At 38.8% G+C, this 21,344-nt stretch overlaps 1 protein-coding gene across 3 annotated transcripts in view; it reads left to right on the forward strand.

Moving 5' to 3' along the window:
* The window catches only part of LOC112554294 (zwei Ig domain protein zig-8-like), a 102,410-nt gene that overhangs the window by 72,159 nt on the left and 8,907 nt on the right, over nucleotides 1-21,344 (forward strand). For all 3 annotated transcript variants that reach the window (XM_025222016.1, XM_025222017.1, XM_025222018.1), the window contains 6 exons: nucleotides 2,061-2,191; nucleotides 12,737-12,951; nucleotides 13,262-13,300; nucleotides 13,584-13,726; nucleotides 16,293-16,440; nucleotides 21,194-21,217. In XM_025222016.1, the coding sequence (XP_025077801.1) occupies nucleotides 12,813-12,951; nucleotides 13,262-13,300; nucleotides 13,584-13,726; nucleotides 16,293-16,440; nucleotides 21,194-21,217 (493 nt within the window). In that variant the 5' untranslated portion in view covers nucleotides 2,061-2,191; nucleotides 12,737-12,812. The remainder of the gene's footprint in view (nucleotides 1-2,060; nucleotides 2,192-12,736; nucleotides 12,952-13,261; nucleotides 13,301-13,583; nucleotides 13,727-16,292; nucleotides 16,441-21,193; nucleotides 21,218-21,344) is intronic.

Raw genomic sequence — 21,344 nt, forward strand, 5'->3', positions numbered from 1 at the left:
ATGAGGAATAAGATCTGTAAGGTAACGATTGAAGAAGAGAAGAAGTGTCTAGCATACACTGCCATCAGTCTCACACTGAATGACCCCGATTTCCTAACATTTATCTCTGTTTGACTGACTTTGATGAATGTTTAATCACCTTTGCTTATTTTAGTTCAGATAGCTAGCCACTGATCCGAAACTAATGACTAGACCCTGGCTGCTGGCTCTGAAGGTGATGTTGGTACACGTATGGCTAACCGTCTCAGCAGAGCTAACTGTTGTAACAGTATTTTCGAATTTTTCAGCCATCACTGTCATAGTTATTTACATTGTTTATTTCTTTGACATCTAAACTGTGTAGGTAGATGTGGATGCTCATGTTTCATTCTGACTTATACGACATTTTGAGCAAGAACATAGTTATGTTGTGGTTCAGCAAGTTCAGTCTAGATTTTCGAGACGATCAGATGTCAAAGGTGAAGCTCTGTTAGTGCACGCAAGTGTGAAGAAGAAAGTCACTAGCTTGATACCTGCTTGAGCCTGTTACTGGAAAACTTTCCTTTTCCCAAATGGGAACTTGATTCATAAGGGAACGCAGTGTATTGATTTCAAGAAGGCCTTCAATGGTCTGGTACGAGGTTTGCTGCACGTGATGCAGAAGTACAACATCGAAGAGGGCATCGTCCAAACCATCCAGTCGTTGCACCTCAGTACTCTAACCCTGGTGCTGTTTAACATTTATGTGGACAAAATTATGTCAGATACGCTTCAAGAGTATCACCCCATCTTGTCAATCGTAGGGATCTCGATTTTTACGTGTTTTGCGCTTAGACATGTTGAACCACTTACATTTACTGCCTCTTCCGACACTAGATTATGGGGCTTTGAACGTTTTTCCTAGCTTCCCGAGTAACGACCTCATCACGCCCACGACTACCTAACAGGTCGTTCACAATGAGATGTAAACTTTGCCAAGAGTTGTGCGCCATTTCTTTCAGGAAATGTCTCATTAATGCAGTCGTTGATGTTGTGTGTATAATGCAACGGACATAATTCAAGAGCGATTTAACTAAATGAGGAAAGAGGTCAGAGGTTAAGTCCAGGTCATCCAGCAAGGAGCGGAAAGAGGAAAGGGGAAACATGCTTAAGGAAAGCAACTGCGCCTTGGAACCCAATAATCGGAAAAGGGTGGCAGGGAAAAATAATAAGACTGCAGCATGGAATTGAGATCAAAGACCTTAGAAGTCGATTACCAACAATTCAATCAAAACACATCATCATAATATCGTAAGTGTATTTGTACATTTTTATCCTATCACGCGCATCCTTCAATTTACACTGTAAAAGACATATAATGTGTTTTTTTTTCCTTTTTTTTCCCTTTTTTTGGGTTTGGGATAGTTTTCAAAACAGGGGAAGCTGGGTTTAAGGAACGAAGTTGAGCTTTGCGCCTGCAGCGCTTTTCTCGTTGCTGAGAGTTGTCGAACTGACTTTTTTACAGTTTCTTTTTTTTTTCCTTTTCTGCAGACATTTAATGAAATTATAGGATGCTTTCAAAGAACCTTTAGCTTTCAAAAAACTTGAAATGAGATTTGAGAAACCACAGAAGAGCATTACACATAAGGCACTTGCATGCTGTACGTGTCGTTCTTGAATACATGGCAAACGAGGAGGAATCGACTGGGCAGCACAGAGGACGAGGACTGACGATCTTTGATTTTGAAAATGTTATTGTCCAGAATGTGCTAGCATCGTGTGGGTGGCATCCTTGCCAAGTTTATCAATACTAACCATTATCTAGTACAGTTGACATGCGTGCCTTGGTGTCCAATCCCACTGCGTTCACTTTACTTTGATTTATCCGACTAATACATTTTATTATTTAAATGGTAGTTTCGTGTAGCAGCAATCATGCTATCCTCCAAACAACTATAATAAAAATCTTTGTAAAATATTTCTTTACTTGGTTTTGCTTTCTAACTATGCCAGCCCAGAAATGTACCTATTTCTGAGAAAAGGGATGGGGACAATGGCATCAGTTATCAGACCTTTAGGTTGAATATTTCTTATACTTTCAGCTTTCAACCTGGACGAGGTGGAGCTAAATTCCAACATGCCTCGATTTCTACCGACACCCACATTTTACACAGCTCAGGTTGGCCAGACCGCAATATTGGAATGTGCCATCACTGATCTCGACGAAAAAAAGGTGAGTCAGCATAATTGTCATCTTTTATTTGTTCTTTAATTCTTTCCTTTATTTTAGGTTCCTTGTTATTCATTATTCCTCATTACCTACCTTCTCATGTGTCGTCCGATTCGGTCTCATTGGTGCAAAAGTCCACAGTTGATACCAAATTCCATCGATTCCTACAATGTGTTTTTATTTTTAAGAATTATTGCTTTCGTGCAACACAAAACTCACAAGTGCCTAAAGGCCCTTCTTAACCGAACAAAAATATTTGGCGAACGTTTGATCGAGTTTTATGGAGGAAAAAAACTCTTACATGACAATTGAAACACTTTTTTTAACGTGAACAGCATTCATCATGGTGTTTGTTTAAAAATCGCTCGAAACGTATTTTTAGTAAAATAAAAGCAACTGTACCTGTATTCATTTTAACGATGTCACATCAGACGACACAGGACAGGTAGGTCACAATAGTTATAACTACTTATTATAAAATAAAGTAAGTTGCTCTCTCTCTCTCAGGGTGGGTGTGGGTGTTTGTACATGCACGTGAAGATTGAGAATTCGTAATAGGAAATTATCGAACTTTACTTCAATCTTAATATACTGAAATGAAAATCTTCTTCTGTGGCTTCATTATTGCTACTACTGTAGTAGTCGTTGTATTTGAAACATTATCTCTCATCATTATCATCGTCATCATCGTCGTCGTCGTTGTCTTTGTCGTCGTCGTCATCAAAAGCAGCATCAATGATGATGACAAAAAATTGTTATCTATTATAATCTCAAATAAAACATTCTAACCAACAAAAAAGTGCTGCTGTCATTCCTGTTATCGCCGATCGTCATGTAGCGGCATACTCTCTCTCTCGCCGACTGTGCTTAACACCTTATTACCTCAAGATGACTTAAGCAGAATTAATGCAAATAAGACGAAACAAAAGAAAAATAAAACCGAAGAATTGAAGAGGCTGCACGAAACATTGCCGATATTTTCAATCTAAAGAGGAAAAAATACTTCCTTCAACGCATAATTTTTTTGTCTCAAAAACTTTTTGAACCCAAACAAGTTCATAAACTTGCAAGAAAAGCTGAACACGGACTACACGCCCTGCATCTGAGCTTAGAATAAAAGCATAACAAATACTAGGTCTTAAGATTCTATCGAAATTGCCAGCACCAGGGGGAAATTAGGGAACTGAAAATTCCGCAGCAGGTACTTTCAATGATGCTATTTTCCTCCGACCGTAGTCTCCCTTTAGGGCATTGGAACGCGTTAGCAAACGTCAGGACACTTACAGGACTTATGTAGTTTGGATAAGTCTTTATATCTGAGATAGCATCCATAAGATAGCACAGTAGACATAAACACATGTATCGATTTATAGATGGATTAAAAACTTATGTAAAGACATAATTCTTCTTCATTCTTTATTTTGGAAAATACACAGTCATGCGTATGCAAACTCAACACTTCCAGTAATTATATAAAGATATATAAAGAGAGAAGAAATGTGGAAGATTCCGAGGGGAGAAAAGGACGATTAATCCTCGTGATCGAGGCCAGTGACCTAGACTGTCAAACGTCATGTTCACGTAAGTCATGTAAGTAGAGGATACATTTACAGTTCGGGCCACTTCCACCCACTTATCTCCCGTGTTAAGAAACTTTACCCAGAGTTCCCCTGGGAGCGAAACCTGTCTGTACCGGAAACGCGTCATTAAGGGAAGTCGTATTGCCGTGGTTCCCGCTGGAAATGGATTTTGGCAAATAACGACTCCCGCATGATACCTGCACGATCGTGGCACTCAGGCTAGCCAGGGAACAATGAGACACATCAGTAACTAAAAACAGGAGAAAGCCCAATTCCCAGAGTGCTGTAGATGAGTCTCATCGTTTTTCTGCGAAGTCTCATTTGTAAATCAAGAGGGGAAAGTGGAGCATAATGATGCTTTCAGAAACAGGAAAAGTGGGTTTCTTGTTATGTTCTTTTAAAAAAATTGTTAGTACCTTGCTAATTTTATACATCCGAAACAATTCAGTTTACCTAACTACGTATCTGAGTGTCGTTTATCGGTGTGGTTGTTCATGCAAACATTGTTTTCATACATATGAAATACTCATTATCTGAACAGGGATTTCTTTTATCCTCAAATTTATTGGACAGAGAAGTCAATTGCAATCGTACACAAATTCTGTACTGTGTAACCTTCACATTGAATATCTCCATGAGCAACGAAAAACTATTCCTGAGCCAGTCGGATTCACGCCACGCCACCTCGAGCGAGATCTCGCACTCGTCACGTGCGCAACGTGAGGGGAGAGAAGCAGAAGTTGACGGATGGTAATCCGCGAGAATTAACAGCCTTGACTGGTTTCCGCCCGAGGCGATTAATTTAACGCTGACACCAAGACGAGGAGAGAGGCTTGCCTTGGGAAAATGGGATTATGTCCTCGACGATAATAATAATAATAATTATTATTCCTAAGGGTGAGCTTAACAGGACACAGTATCAAATGTGTCACTATGTATGGCACATTTTAATTTGCCACATAAATAGTCACATGCACGATATAAATCTCTGTGTAAGAAAAATCTGTTGTAAACAATAACAATTGTAAACAAGCTTATATCTAAAAAACAAAACAAGAAATGATGTGTGCCTCTTGTAGCATCTGGTGACCCTGACCACCCTGCAGTTCCCTTGTCAGGGTGCCTCGCCGGGTCATTAAGAAGGCCTGGTGGTGAGCTGCCACTCAGCGATGGCCACACAGACGTGACGATTTGTGCCGAGAGGTGGTCGAGCAATAAGCCTACACCGCCTCCAAGGGCACTCACCCACGCACCGGCAATCACCGTGATTGAGCATCGTTAGGCTGATACTGATGCCTTCGTTATTTCGGTTCATAGCTTTTGTATTTGTTTAGCGTTTTTGTGCGTGTGTGGTAGTAGTATGTGTGTGTGAATGCATGTGAAAGTGTATGCGGCTACATGTGTCTGCGTCCTGTACACGTTTCAGACCAACTTTTAAAAATGTTAAGTTAAAAGAAAAAGCAATGACAATTTTAATTTAAAATTATGTAAACCTGTATATTCTGAAATGCGTGTCAGATAAATAAAATGTTATTATTGCTACTTATATCTAATTTTTATTTGATTTTTAATTAAATTTTTAACTGTATTAATTACATTGGATACTAAGCAAATAGCAGGAAGGACTACAACCATAATATCATGGCATTTTTAAAGAAAAAATCAAACGCAACAGATATATATATCTTCTGTGTGTGTGGGTGTGGTGTGGTGTGAGGCGGTGGGAGGGTACATAACATAAATGAAACGCTCTTGCTTTGCAAGTTCCGGAGCTTCTGTCTAAAGAAATTAAATGAAAAATGGAAAGCAAAAAGCTCGAGAAAATTTTAAAAAAAGTTCACGAGACCAAAGACGTGAGAAATACGTGCTAGGGGCCGCAACCAACTAGAGAAATCTCCATTTGTCTCCCCCTGATCCTGCATCTGCAGGTCAAAAGCATTCCGATCTCTGTCTACCAGAGACTGCAATATCATCATCTACAACATTAAAATGAGCTTGTCTGTGCAACTGCTCTGGAAGCATCCATCTAATTTGATGATAAAGGACAAACTGACAAATGATAAAAAATATGCGAAGAAAATTTTAAGCTTGGTGTAATGTAATTTACACTGTATGTGTTGTTTTAAAAAACTAGAAGCCTTTTTTCCTCTGACAACAAAGAATGTTTCTCATACGTGACAACATGCTACTACACACATCTGTTGGGCATAAAATAGGACTGATGCAAGGAGTAATGCGCAAAATTCATGGACATGTTGAAAGCAGTTTGTTTCTTTAAACAACGTGTAAAAAGTAGTAAAAATAAATGGGTTTAAAACAAAATTTGAAGCAAGACATGTTGTTTACCATCACAGCTGAATTCAAAACATTAGTTTCTTTCAAATGAAACTCTCATACTAACGAGATCTTATTTAAACATAGAGTTCAATGTCAAAGTTGAATACAGTTTTAGGGTGATAACTTGTTGATTCTCTTAACCTGTCACATACACAGTCAACGATGTGATTGTTCACCTTCTTGAATGTTTCATGGTGTAAATATCCTTAGTTATTTCGATTTGCTTTCAAAAAGCATCCACTCAAAACTGGAATAAATGAAAGAAACAGTTAATGATTACTCAGTCCTAAATAAAGGATAGTTTTCACGAAGTGCCCGTGTGAATGACTGATCATGGGAAGAAGGTAAAGAAGCACCGGCACAGAGGATAAGTGACAGAGAGAGAGAGGCACGCACACATCAGAGGCAGGCAGCCAGACACGCGGACATCCTGAGCGGAAACTGCGACCCCTGGGTCCATCACCCACAAAGGTCGGTCCCTTACAGTTGATGAACCCATCTAGTCTGGGTTAATCCTGGAATCGGTCACACCCTTACAGGTAGGACATTGGAAGCCTGGGAGCCGGATTTAAATGCATCCCTGACTTGAAGAAAGAAGGACCGAAAAAGGAGAAAAATCCGAGCTTGTAATGCATTGATTCAAAAGTTTTGACACTGTCTGCAAGTTTACTTTCTTATCTCACTACCTATCCTAGCGACCAAATGTTCAACAAACATTACTATTTCCACTGAAATGTATCGCGTCATGGACTATCTTGTTCTTTTTTAATTTTTAAATTTTATTTGTTTTTCTGTCTTCCTTCCATTTTCCTTTTTTCTTATTTTGCTTTCGTTCTTTTTTTTTAAAAAAAAATTTTTCTTCATTTTTATAGTCTTTGATCTTTCACTTTTTCGTTTCTTTTTATTATTTTTTTTATTTTATTTTTTCTTCTTTTCCTGAAATTTTTCTTTTCCTTTATTCTTCTGTTTTATTTTTTAGTTATCTTCTTTTTTTCAATCTTCTTTCTTTATTAATTTTCTCTTGATCCTCTTTCTCCTTTTCTTTGCTACTATTGTCGTTGTCAATAATTTATCCTTTTCATTTTGAAAAAAAAAAAGAATTTTTTTATGACCTCTAGGTCACAGATGAATCACGTTTAAGTTTTCTGTCATGCTCGTGGCCTCAAGCTATAACCTATATAAATGCCTTTAGATCCTTTTCATTTTCCACCTTTTGTGATCTCTTCTCTCTTTCTCCTTCCCACGTGAGAGTCCGAGTCACGTGATGATGACGTGTAGCAGTGTCAGCCATGCAGCTGCTCCATTAGGTGTGTGACAGTGCTGTTCGCTAAGTAGCTTTGGCATGACATTACTTTGCTTGAACGCCAGTATGTAAAACAGATGGCCCCAAAGTGGTCAAACGGTCCAAAAGTGGTCTATCAGCAGCCAGTTGTGGTCATGGTGAAACACAGACGCCTTGGGGGCGACCTTCTGATATGGTGGCTACTGAACACCAATATTGCTTTATCATCAACACGATTAGTGTACCTTTATTCATTGTTTATTTGTTTGTTTATTCGGCTTTTTGATGTAGTTCTTACTAGTCCCTACTAGACTGAATTTCCGCATGCTCAGATATTCTCCCTTTCATAGAGGGGAATCACAGATACGAAGAAATAGTCTTCTACGAAATACACCCGTAGACCAACCAGCCAGCCACCTACCAAACTATCAAAGCGTAAGATTTGACACAATATCAAGAAGGAAACGTTGTTTCAATGTTTTGCTAAATCTCAATAGTGAGTGAAACAACTACATTATTTTTGAAAATTATTATTGCCATAGTCGCCATAGTCGCAATATTGTATGAAGCAGAAAGAAAACATTAAGAGAAAACTTTTTCTAATCACTGTTTCTTGATAGGCTAGAAACTTCGAGCGTGTCGAAAAGGTCGTGAATGTTGCCCAGATTTAATTTAAAGGTGCGACACACCATCAAGCGAAGGACATTTTTATAAAAAGTAATAGGAAAAACAATAAGAGTGTACAGTAATGTAACTGTGGCCCATTCCTTTCGTTTGTGCTAAAGACGGATTGGAAAACAAAATAAAGTAATTGAATTTCAGGAATCAATTTTGCTAGAAGACCGACCACACAAGCAGAACTGAAAAGCCTGACAAAAGGCTAACCTCTTTTCCTCCCGTCTTCTTTAAAGTCATTTCCTCCACTCCACCTGGTCTAAATAAACATACGCGTTGACAGACACGCATGCACGCACTCACGCTCTCTGTCTCTCTCTCTCTCTCTCACACACAATGCTTTTCTTTTTCTTTGCTCAGTCACACTCACACACACACACACACAGACATTGCTGTTTTAATCTGCATGCTTTCCTCTCATCTCACGCTCCTCTAAGAACCGAGCAGTGCAAGGATAACATTCCAGAGAGACTGAAGAGAAGAAGGAGACCGCCTCCATTGTGCCCGCTTCTCAGTCCCGACATTTGGGGCGATGTGTCTGCCAGGACACCAGACAAGCAATTTCTGTTTCTTGCAGACCCCTCCAAGCGTTCAAGTTATGTTCCTTTTGGCATCAGCATGTTGATCAACCTTCGCCAAACTGAAGAGGCTGAACTTCTGGTAGAAAACACTGAGAAAGAAAGACTAGGGGGAGGGAAAAAGAAGAACGGACGGACAAACTGACTGGCAGAGATTTTATCGGCCAAACGTGTTCTTCGACAACATGCAACATGAGGATAATTGTAGGAGTATGGCACTGAATGGCGGAGGCAAACAAGCGCTGATTATCTCAGATAAGGTCAAGTTGCCGGCAGATTTGGTGTAGTCGTGTGTTGGAGGTTCAGCCATTTCCATCTCAGTTATGAGTTGTTGTCATGGCTGACCCGGAGAATAGGAAGAATAAGTACTTGGCGTGACTTGTCCTTTCGTGGCTAAACTCGATTGGTGCCGCCTTTTCGTGGTAAGTCTGTTGAGTCTCTGAAATAATTTCCCATCCCTTCGTGTGTCCGTCAGTATTTCTCTCTCGTCCTGTCTTTGACGGAAGCTTGGTCTGGAGAGGTGACAACATACTTAGCTCCTTCGACATGATGCAGACGGGTGTCACAGTCAGAGCCTTTCCAAGAGCATCCATTATGATAATGTTGATTCTGTGGATGTCTCTTTGACCTCTGAAATAACTGTCTAGAACTTCAGGTCGAAAGGATGAAGAAAGTGAAATTCCTCGTTGTTTGTGATAGTAATCACCCTTGACAGCAGAGCGAACACAAAATAAAAGCTGTACACCTCTCTTTGTATTATATAAAACATTAAGCTTTCCTAGTAAAATAACCTTTCCACTTGATACTTTTTATTATTATTATCTAGTATTATTATTACACCATCTTGTAAGTATATATATATTAACAATTTCTGGTAATAAAATATATTTTCTTTTATAGATTATTTTCATTTTGGTTTTCTCTTGTTTTTGTCTTTTCTTTCATTCTCATTTTATTTCTTGGAGATTTAATTTATTTATTCCATCTTTCCCTATTTCGTATTATCTTCTCGGTACATCTCTTTCTCTCATTCTGTGTGTGTGTGTGGCTCGGAGAGAGAGAGAGGGTGTGCGTGTGTGGTTGTCTGCGGCGCTGCTGTCAACGGTTTCTTCTGATACTTTCCATTAATCCAATAGGTTTCCCTTGGAGCAAGAATCAGCAGCAAATGCTCACTTGGTAGCAAGCACTTAAAGAACCCTTTACGTGTCTAATGACAGAGGGACATTGCCGAGTCCATTCCATAGCATCGAGTTCCTTGTGTCTGATGGAGCACCGCCATGAGCCATTCAGACCCTGGCTCCCGACCTGTCTGCCAACACATAACTGTATTAGCTTTCAAAACCATTATGGGACCGTCACTGGGGAAATTAGTGTCCAAAAATGATGCTGACAGTCTGTTTCGACAAAGAATGAGAAGTGGGGCAAAAGGGTCACGCAAATATCTTTTCAACTTCATATGGGTCCGGAGAATCCATTCTTTCAGTTTTGATCGAAGGAAGACATGGATGGCGTCGACTGTTGTCTGATCTTTAAAAGTTCCAAAGCTATTTTCTAAACTTCATAGTTTTAATAAGCTTTTCGTGATGATTCAATATTCTAGGTAACAAACTCCTAGGAGTTATCATTTATGTGTGATGGGATAAAATGAATAAGGTTTAAACTAGTTCTTTTATTAGGAAAGATTGTGAAAACTATCAAAGAGAAAAATAACAAGGAAAGCTACATGAAGCGGAGAAGAGGTTAATAAGGAAGCCACAAATTAATAAATAACCGAATTATTTATTAATGGTTTGGTAGACAAAAGAATGGACGGAACAGGTTATAAAATTGAAGGATTGATGAAAGATGCAAGAACAGCAGTTATTTCTAATCATTTGGGGAAGTGGTATATAGAAAAAACTTTAAAGGTATGTATCAACAGAGGGAGAATAATTGTGCTTACCAAAATAAAATAATTCAGTAATTTCCTTAATGGGTCGACGGATAGCAAAAGATGAATGGTTGAATGGACAAAAGGATAAATCGAACAAATAATAGTAGCATAAAGCGTTAGTATAAATGTAAAATTAAAAGGAAATAGTATATATGGAAACATGACAATAAGGTGTAATGATCATAATGGCGAGATGTAGTTCTAGCATGCGAAAGGTGGCAGCTTTTTTTCCAACATGGCTTTGGGTCAGAATGAACATGTCAGAAACGATTGTGAAGATTGTCCATCCAGAATGTCATTGATAAACGTGGACTGTAATGTCATGTCCTGCCAGACAAAAATATGAAAACCCGTTGGGGTAGTTCCGCTGTGGCTATCGTCCGAACCTTCTCAAGGAGGAGGACGACCAAAGCACGGTGTCAAGGGAAATAGTTCCCCTTGCTAAATGCTGATACCAAGTGGTGCCTATGACTGTGTTTCATTGCAGTTATCTATGTTTTTCTCTCATGGGAATCAGAGCACCAGCTCGCTCCTCCCTGCCAAGCAAAATGTTCTGGCCAGAGATAGGGTAAAATGGCTACGATATTCCTAAGACGGATGGTAAATATGTGTTACATTCTTTGTCTGGAATACTGATGATCATCATTTAGAGGAAAATGGTTACAATATTTCATAGAAGGATAGCATGTATAGCTTATTCTCTGTGTCTGTGAACCTAATATAGTTATCTTCCATTGCTAATGCATTAGAAACCTTCGCCAAAAAAAGTTTTGCCATTTCTTATTTTTATATTTATAAGTAGTATTCCCCATGCTAGTTGCCATTTAAACAACCTGTTAATAAATACACAAACGTACAATGATTACGTGGAACTTGAGAAGTACATTCTCTTCACAGGTTAGGGCAACCAGTGCAAGGCCCTACCCTGAAATTTTGTGAATGTTTTGTTGACTCATTTTTTTTTTATTTTTTGTCTTTTCTTTATTTTTTTTAAAAAAAGTCTGGAATATGTTTGCAGTGAAGTGCCAACCAAACACCGACAACCTGACAGGTGAAGAGTGACACTTCTTTTCCCTCGTATCCTCTTGCGAGGAATCCAATCCATTAAAATCATCAAACTAGCCATTTTCAGACCTCGGCTGACACCTTCCCAGACAGCTGTAAAGCTCAGAGTTCCCAGCGCCAGCAGCAGCAGCGTCGCAGTTGTCTGACCCTGGATACGTTGGCGAGCGTGCACTCGCGTGTGTGTGTGTGGGTGTGGATGCGAGTGTGGGTGGCTTGCTGGATGGGTGTATCCGTGAATTTTTTTATGATTTCATCCTGATGTCCTGGACACCGAGATGTGATCTTTGGTCTTATTTACTTCTGCTGCGCTGCATAACTAAACTGCATGGGCAACAGCTGTTAGCACGGCGCTGATTGAAAGTCGATTCCAGTCGCCATTTTTTCCTGTGCATGCTGGCGCAGTTGTTTACTACCGCTGAAAATCAACTGAATGTAAAGACATTATTAATTATCAAGCATCCCACAACCTCTTCATTAGCAATCTCATTTCCGTGATCATCAAATGGGAATAAAACTCATTTTGCTGAGTGGGTTCAGATCTCGTCTCGGACACACTATTTTTTTCTCTGCAAGTGGAATCTGTTTACAGCGATGACTGCATTGCCTTATCAGCTGGCTCGGCGTAAAACAGCAATTTCTCTCCCTACTGAGAAAGAATTTTATCGACAAAAAATTGTTGGAGTAGATTTGTGCATTTTAAGATTAAAAACTGGAAGATACTAGCATAAGACTTGTTATATTTGTTGTACAATTTTTTACATTTATATTGTTCATGTACTTGATTTGTGTTCAGAACATAAACCAATTACTGTAAAAAATTGCTATTCAATAATAATAATTATTTATTATTATTATTAATTTGCGCTATATTGCATCTTAGTACTGATCGTTTTGGGCAACATGCGCATAGGAGTTTTTTTTTATTTCATTTTGTTTTGTTTATTCACGTACTTACAGCAAATTTTTCCAGTGCAGTTTAGGTTGGTGAAGTTTTGTCGCTTACTGACAGGGTCTTCTAGTGGGCGAGAGGGTAAGAGACAGAGATGAAGACAGACGTTATATCACGTGACATGATCAATGATGCTGCTACTTGTTCAGGTCATCTGGAGAAAAGCCTCAGACCCCAATCCCCTGACAGTGGGGAAGGAGACGTTTTGGGAGGATCATCCGCTTCATGCTGGAGCACGACCCCGGTTCCCAGCACTGGAACCTCCTCATCAAGCGCGTGCGTCTGCAGGATGCCGGCGTGTACGAGTGTCAGGTCAGCTCCAAGCTCAGACATCTTCGACACCACGTGCTGCTGGAGGTCCATGGTAAGTGTTGAGACACTTGTTTCCCAGGACTTTGATATGATGCTGCCATGTATCTGAACAACCATGTCTTTGTTCTAGCCCTGGGCTATACCTGCTCGTCTAGAAAACGTTGTTTTCTTGACCTGGGTCCAACCTTACTCACCTTGGTTAGTCTGTCTGTCTGTCTGTCTGTCTGTCTGTTTGTCTCACTCACATGTGTAAAGGTAAAATTATCTTTATTTAATGTTGCGATTCTAGTCGTAAACTCTTCTCTCCTCCTCTTTGTGTATCATTAGGATCACTAAGAATATTTCTTTATATTTATTGACAGATACACGGGAACCGATATCCACGCCAACTCCAAGACCCTGTAAGTAATATATTTTTCCTCTAGTCACATTTAGCACTGTAAACTTGGCTTTGTGACTATTACTACAAACTAACCTCGCTAAAATATTAATACACATTTTTTATTCATTTCCTTTTCTTCCGTGCGCATCTTCTGGTTTGTCTCTTCCTGTTTCTTTGCCCTTTCTCCCATCTCCTGCTTGTCTTCCTTCTTATTTTCACTCCTTTTCCGCCCCTTCGTCCAGATATGAAGAGTCCACGTACCAATGTTCGCTTAGTTCCAATTTTTGTTTTAATTACTCAAGCTATTCAAATCTCTGGGTCCGCTGCTGTGGACAAAGATGACCGCATCTACCTCATTTGTAACGCCACCGGCCTGGAGTATCCTCCGGAGGATTTGGACTGGTTCTTTGAAGGAATCAAACTGGCGACCAATGCAGATGAAAAGGTATTGCTGCTGTCGTAGCTTAATGACATTTTCACACCTTGGTGCTTTTTATATTTGGTTTTATATGAGCGTATCGGACAAGATGTTTGGAAGGAAACTAGTTGGAGTGAAGCTCAGTTTAAGTGCGAGGTGAGTCAACACTCCCACACTTGGGAGTTAACTTTTGCACTTTACTTTTTTGTGGCACTCTCTGATCTTTGTATGTCCAAGTTGATAACATTTCCAGAACTTTACGAGTCTAGTAGCACAGGATTTAGAGGTAAAACTCTGATGGATTGGTGTCTGTACAGTTTCACATTGTCAGGTATTTGTGCATCCGCGAGTTTGCCTTCAAGTTAGGATTGTTTGCATAAATCAACACCCACATTTTCAGGCTCATCATTTTTTATGCAATGTCATGACAAATTAATTTAAGTTTCAAAAACTAAGCTACCGAGGCAACTGAGCTTAATAATACAAGCTAAAATGTTAAACACTCTATGGGGCCTTTTATTTGGCTTCACGATATGTGTATTGCACAGACTTTTAATATTCTTGTACCATTAGACAAGCTTTGAAGAATAAGGATGTTAACTTCTTATCTATAAAATACAGAATCTTAGCTGAAAAATAAAACAAATTGTACGATTCATTTTTAAATGGTGTTTTTTTTTTGTCTTTGTGGATTAAGGTTGTCCTTCTAGTTCCCGAACTAATTGAGCTCTCCGGGTCAAAGTGTACTTGTGGTAAGCCCGCCACTTTACGAAAGACAGGATTACAAATTTTTCATCCTAAAATCTTTTCCTTAGTACGGGTGCTTCTCATTGACCAAGTGGTACTAAATGGTTTCAAGCTACATGAAGTACATGTCAGTTAATATATGCAACCTTTTTAATACCTCAACCTTTAGTCAAACAAGTAGCAATAAATATTTACAGATACAACTCAATTCTGTAAAAATTACCAACGAGAATTTTTTTCTTAAACTTGTCACAAAACTGAGTAGAAAAAATAACAAAGGAAGAAAACTTCCTTGCAAAGATAGTTTGAACGAGTGATACTTTAGCCTCTTTGAGCGCATCTTTGTGATGCGGATACTAGCGCGCTACAAAACTCCATCATCATCATCATCTCTTTGTCAGTGGGATCCCTGTTGTCTGAGAACTAGTCGAACCTATTCACGAAGTCATCTGCACTGTCCACTTTCGCCGAATTTTCTGTAATTAATCTGTCGATTTTTAACGGTATTAACTATACGAGTGAAAGCTGATCGAAAATGTGTCAAGTTCATAATTCTTTGTCAGGAAGTCGCTTTTTCGCCATGTTTTTGGCTTGCGCTTCACTTTCAAACTGTGAGTAAAGACTGGCGGAACCAGCCAGCTGCCTACCCATCAGCCATTTAATAGATTTTTCAATAGCGAACAGCATTAATTATTTTTTTTATCAAAGTCATCGATCATGCCTTTCATTTCCATCTACTCACGTTTTCTTGATAAACATCAGAAAGTTACAAAGTTAATACATTATTTTGTAATTAGTTTACTCTTAAAAACTTTTAGAGGGGTGCAGTTGTTTAAAATACCTGTATAAAACTAAATGCAAGATAATATTCCCCAAGATCTAAGATATTGACAAACACAGGTCAACAACACAACTCTCAGGGTTGTACATGAGTGAGTTTATTTTGAAATGGCGTCGGCCAACGGGGAGAACTAGGGTCATAATTAATTCTGCGTTTCTATGAATTTAATCTTTGTCTGTGTATGGTGGTATCTTGAAAATAGAAGAGAATTATTCACCTAGATTTGGAGAAATAGCCTTTAAACTTTTTTTTAATCAATTAGACCAAAAATTTCATTGCCCTAAACGTTTAGACTATTGCGTGGTAATGGTAGGTTAATAACTTGTTCACCGAATTGACTCGAAGTAGTCACAGTTTATACGATTTTAAAGTCGGAGATAGGTACAGTGGTGGTTGTCATTGCTGTACACGATGTTGAACTCAAAGCTTCAGAGCAAACAAGATGGATTGATAGGCGGCCATAGTGTAAGGAATTGTCTCCTTTCGCTCTCTCTGTCAGGATCCAGACACGATAAGACATTAGTGAGAAAATAAACGACGATATGGCGAAACCGAGATTTGTATGGTCCCCTTAGCTCGCTGCAACACTGCCTTCAATCCCAACATTCTTAGCAACACGATCCCTGTGGCGATATTTCAAGTTCTGGGATGGCTCCATGCCTGGTGGATTTCGCGGAGGTCGTGTGTTTGGTCGAAGGCCCCACACACTGTGTCTTACCAATATGCTTGTAGTTGGAATGATGTTTGTGCTAGGCAATAAATCCTAAATCAGTCCACATCCTTGGGAACAATTTCTCAGTAAATAACTTTTCCTATATGCGTTCGGTTGATTTTTTTTCCTTTGTTAATACTTACATGTATCTAAGTGTGGAAACTTTTTAGTTCCCTGATGGGCTTAAGCTTGGGTTCAAGACAGTGCTAGAGTTTACTCATTATATATTTATATTAATGATATTTAATGTTTTCTTTCTCTGTGACAATGGACTTGATTTTTATTTACAACAGACATTTATCCAGAAGTTTGTGTCGTTGACTGACAAAACGATTGTAAGCATCCTGGAGATACGGGACGCCCAGCTCGACCACAGCGGAATCTACACGTGTAGAACCTCCAACCTGTTGGTCAAGAGCACACAGGTCACTGTCCTCAGTGGTGAGTTTAGAAGTTAATTACGAGCGTGCGTGTATGTGAGTTTCTTTTTCTGTCCACGTCCGTGAAAGGTATATAAATATAAAAAATGTATAAAATGTAAAATGTATATAAACTCTGGTTTGTCCCACCAGCGATGTTTTATTCTGTCCAAGTATTTTAGTCTATAATTATATCAAAATAGTTTTATGTGGCAAGAATCAGTCTAATGTCTGATTTAACAGTTGTTAAGTAGCAGTAAACATTCAGACACTCTTTAGCGTGGATCCACTCTTTACCCACTTTCCATCTCACATCCATGCCTGCAGTCACCTGTGGTTTGGTTACTTCCCCTTCCCTCGTCCGCTCGTAATGGAAAGTGAATGTATTACTTCGTTAACTCTCTGGCTTCATTAGTAGTCCCGAGTGTTATAGCTTGCTGATAATCTTCTATCGGTTCCTAACTATATTTTCAAAGACTACATTATAGCCAAAGAAACACTTTGAGCAGCCATAGCATGGAGATGAAAAGAGCTTCAAACCATTAGCTGCGCATTTTACTTAAGAACGTCAGCTCTTTTGCACCATCAAACAAAACAAAAACAACACTATCAATAAAAAATAGAGATGTGACCTGAAAAACACGTGGTTTGTGCCAAGCTGGTCTTGAAAAATCCTGATCTTCAGCAAGCAACGAGACAATCAACATTCCATCAAGGCATCTCTGAGTGTCTGGCACCACGCTCCGTGTTTGCGGAGCATCCCAAGCGTACATGCCGAAGGCAATATTTCATGATAAATTTTATTCGTGCCATCAAGGCCGCCAGCGCACCTGACGACCGCCGTGACTCGCACGGAAGAATCTAATCTGGAACTTTCCCAGACTTCACCTTTAGCTGGAGCGAAAGGTCGATGGCTGTTTGGTTTGAACTGTGAAGGTGACCTTTTGTTGGCGAAGGAAATGCACCATTAAAAGTTGGGACCAACAAGGCCAGGAAGACAAGGAAGGAACAACAAAGATAAATATCGCAGGTTTGATTCATAGACAAGCAGCGGAAAGTCTGATACGTCCTTAATGGAGAACTTGACCTCCTGACCTTATAAAAACTTTGTTTTGACGGCTAATCTGGAAATGTTTTTATTTATAATCTCTTTTCATGCTGTCATTGTAGGAAGAGTTGTTTCTTTAAAACTTGTTTACTATAAATCTGTTCTTATATTACTTTTACATCACTCAACGATTTCAAACTTGTTACATAACTGCAAAACATCAGCCGTTAGGAAAAATAAACATATAGGTGCCTACAGTAAAACATTTTATAAAATAGATGCTTCTGCTAAATGTTTATCTATACCGTCAACAATTAATATTTGACTAACCTAGAAGTTTGATACCTTTATTTCCATTATTATTTTGTCTTCGTTTCCTTCATTTATGAATTCTATATCGAGACTTTATTTTATTGTCAAGAGTTCTGAAGAGAGCAATGAAGGGGTCATGTTTGAACACCGATTTGCGAGCGTGGTCTTAATGTTGTAGACTACTCCTACGAATTTTAGTAAGACAAGAAATGATGCCTCTCCGGTCCAGGCGAGAACAGTTGAGCGGTCCTCCAACATCGATGTGTTTGCTTCTCGATTTTCATCGAAGAGCCATTTAGTTGGGTCTTACAGCCTCCAATTTCCGGGACTGGATGGAAAATGATGAACGTTGTGAAGTCTCACGTGACATCAATTTCCCACTTTGCTTATCGGACGCACATGGGTCGATACCCAAATTGTATTAGTCACACTTGGCTCATTCTCTTCCCGTCTCCGAGACACGCCATTTGATGTTTTTTTCGCAAAATCCAAGGAAACTGTAAACATTCTTCCCTAGAAAAAATGTCGAAATATTTACATTTTAACATGTCTAGTCCTTCATCGGTCATGGAACGGGTCGTCGAGAGAGACGAAAGTTGAGGAAAATGTGAGAATACATGTTTTACAGACGAAAGCTAGTCCCACAGCAAATCTTTTTTTTCTGTAATACGACTATATCTCTAAATGTTTGAAACATAAATTGCGGTGATTGAAGAAAGAAAAACAAGATAGAAAAATGAAAAGGAACAACAAGGACAAGAGCAGTAACTACAAGAACAACAACAACAAAAAGAAGAACTAAAAGAAACCTCAAAGTGTTGTGAGCATTAGAAAATCTTAAAAATCAAATTCTCTTTTGCTAGAAGAAATCAACCGAGTCTAGCCCACGACAGAAAAAGGTTCTTTAGACCCTGGAGAAAAGTGCGATTTTTTAAAACTAAAAATTCGACTGTGTCGTCCTTTTGAGGCTATTGATGGAGATTTTGCTACTGGAGCCTCATCCTTCAGAAATAATTGCAACTTGTACTAAGGTCTGCAAAAAAAGCTATTCTTTTGCATTCATGTTTCCGATTCATGCTAACACAGTTGTATATATAAAACTGTTTCAAATAATATGAGCACTGGTTTGATCTTCGAACCAATATTAGCACTGCAATAGAAACTGACCCAAAACTATCGGCACGCGATACAGTCTTTCAAATTGATGAAGAATAAAATGTCCAAACCAACATTGGCACGTGTTACAACCTATTACCTTTGGTTACAAAACTCTCCGAACACGTCTTCATGCAGGATGCCAAAATGTCCTTGTTCTGCATGAGCTACTGTAGAGAAGCAATTAGAAGTTTGCAGAACACTTTGTTTATGATGAGTGTTCTTCAAGCCAGTGCCGAGCCGTTCTCTGGAGAGTATTGGGTTACACGTTGCCTGCTCGCCAAGAGCTCAACTGAACACGGGATTCAATCAAGCATGAACATTCTTCACTCGGAACACCACCACCATCGATCCATCCTGACTTTCTATCGAACACAAGCAGGATTTCATCTATGAAAGAGAAGAGAACGAGCAAGCCAACAACTTTTTTTAATGTGCATTGAAATTTCTTCTCGACTCTATTTTTTAAATGCTCCTTCTCACGTCCTGTTCCACATCAGTAGATTTTTGTAGGAAAAATTGTTTATGGCTTAGAAGTTTGTCTTCTAGAACATTTTGGTTGGCGTTAAAACTCAATATACATTATTCACATTTCTTACAAGTTTTCTGAGTTTAGCTAGAATATTTTTCCCCCTTTTTAAACGAGTTTTCCGCGATGTTGTCAATGGACCGCCTACGTTTAAAAAAGTATATTGAATCAGTAAAGCAACAGTCAGGAAATAAATTTTTTGAAACTTCAATAAACTTTCCGAACGAATAAAAACGTTTGTAGTTTGTTAGACATTTTTTTCTGTTTATTAAACACAAGATAGATCGTAAATTACTCCAGTTTAAATTCAGTTGGTAAATAGTTTCTTTGCAGAGATAAGTGAGTTTTTGTTTTCTTGGCGGAGAAAATGCTTTCTAGAATTAATCGTTGAAACCTTATTATTTTGGTTACCTGAAACTTGAAGAACATTAAACGCTTGCAGAAAAAAGACTAAATAAATAATAAATAACCACGAAATCATGAAAGGAATGTTTTCCTAGTTTGATAAAGAAAGATTTAGTGGCAGTCGGTATGGCCTGGATGTGTCTAATTTAAGGTTGATGTCAAACTGGTTGAGCTTAAAGGTCCGCTCTGCTGATAATGTATCGGGGCTAATATTGAAAGAAAAGAAGATAAAAAGGTGTTCTCTTGTTAAATGAAGCAATTTCGCGATTTTCTTTTTGCGTAATGAATAAACATTGCCTTTCTTTTGCAACATAAGCCCCTCAGCTACTTGAATTAAAAAAGTAAATGCATTTCAAGTAATTGTGGACAACTTGGATTTGCGCTGACATTTCGAAATAAATCGAACTCAATTTTTTAACAAAAAAAAAAAAAAAAAACACACAAACACACACACAAGGACTAACGACATGGTAGATAAATATGTGTAACAACGGAACCTAAAAGGTAAAAGAAAGAACATCAGTTTTTGGATTGAAAAAGAAATTGAGTCAGCTCGACAACCTGTCCTATTTGTTTTACTAGCAGACGAAGCAAGAAGGAAAAAAACAAACCCATGGGCATTCTTTGTCTCCAGCCAGCCTGTCCACTTGTTAATCACGTTGCACGGGGTGTCTCTGCTTCCGTCTCTCTCTCTCTCTCTATCTCTCTTAAAGGGCCTGAGGAGATGGCAGGGTTGTTACAGAAAGACAAACAGAATTCTCCCACATCCCTGAAAATGCTCATTATTTGTACGCAAGTAAATGTATTCTGTCTTATTTATATTTATCTCTCTATGTGTGTTTCACGCATGTGTGTGGGAGAGAAAGACGTTCACATTGTTTAATGTCTCATTTTTTTCCTATTATTATTAACTTATATGTATAGAGATACTCAACCCGCTATATGTATTTATATACGCATATTAATGTTGATAATGATTTAGGAACGCATCCTTTATGTGATGAGTAAAAATGATTTGACGTATGAGCAAGAAGGTAGTGGATATCAGCTGAGTATTAGAACAACGGCTTCAGAAGCCAAAGGCTGCACACTGGTGGTTCGAAACCCGTGTCACGCCGCGTACTTACAACAGTTGACTTTGTAGAGTAGGACAGATGAGGCAGCGAAGGAAAAGAGATATGTGCACCCTCAAGATGAATAAGGTCCTGACACTCCCCTTCAATCGTAAGTTCACGGGTCAAGCAGGGTCGTTTCATTTCTTTTTTTTTTGCTGTTGTCTTGTAATAGCAAGAGACATTTGTAACACACTGTATGTCTTTGTTTCAGCCGATACCTACAATGTCAAGAGAGGTAACTATGTTTCCATCTTTCAGTGTGTGATAATAGATGAGTTTTAGCTAGAAAGAAAAGTGGTTAAAAAAGAAAGTTTGTTAAATTTTAATTTGGTTTATCTACGTCTGTCACAAATGTTAGGAAG

The sequence above is a fragment of the Pomacea canaliculata genome, linkage group LG13, assembly GCF_003073045.1.
Source record: "Pomacea canaliculata isolate SZHN2017 linkage group LG13, ASM307304v1, whole genome shotgun sequence".
Lineage (NCBI taxonomy): Eukaryota > Metazoa > Mollusca > Gastropoda > Architaenioglossa > Ampullariidae > Pomacea > Pomacea canaliculata.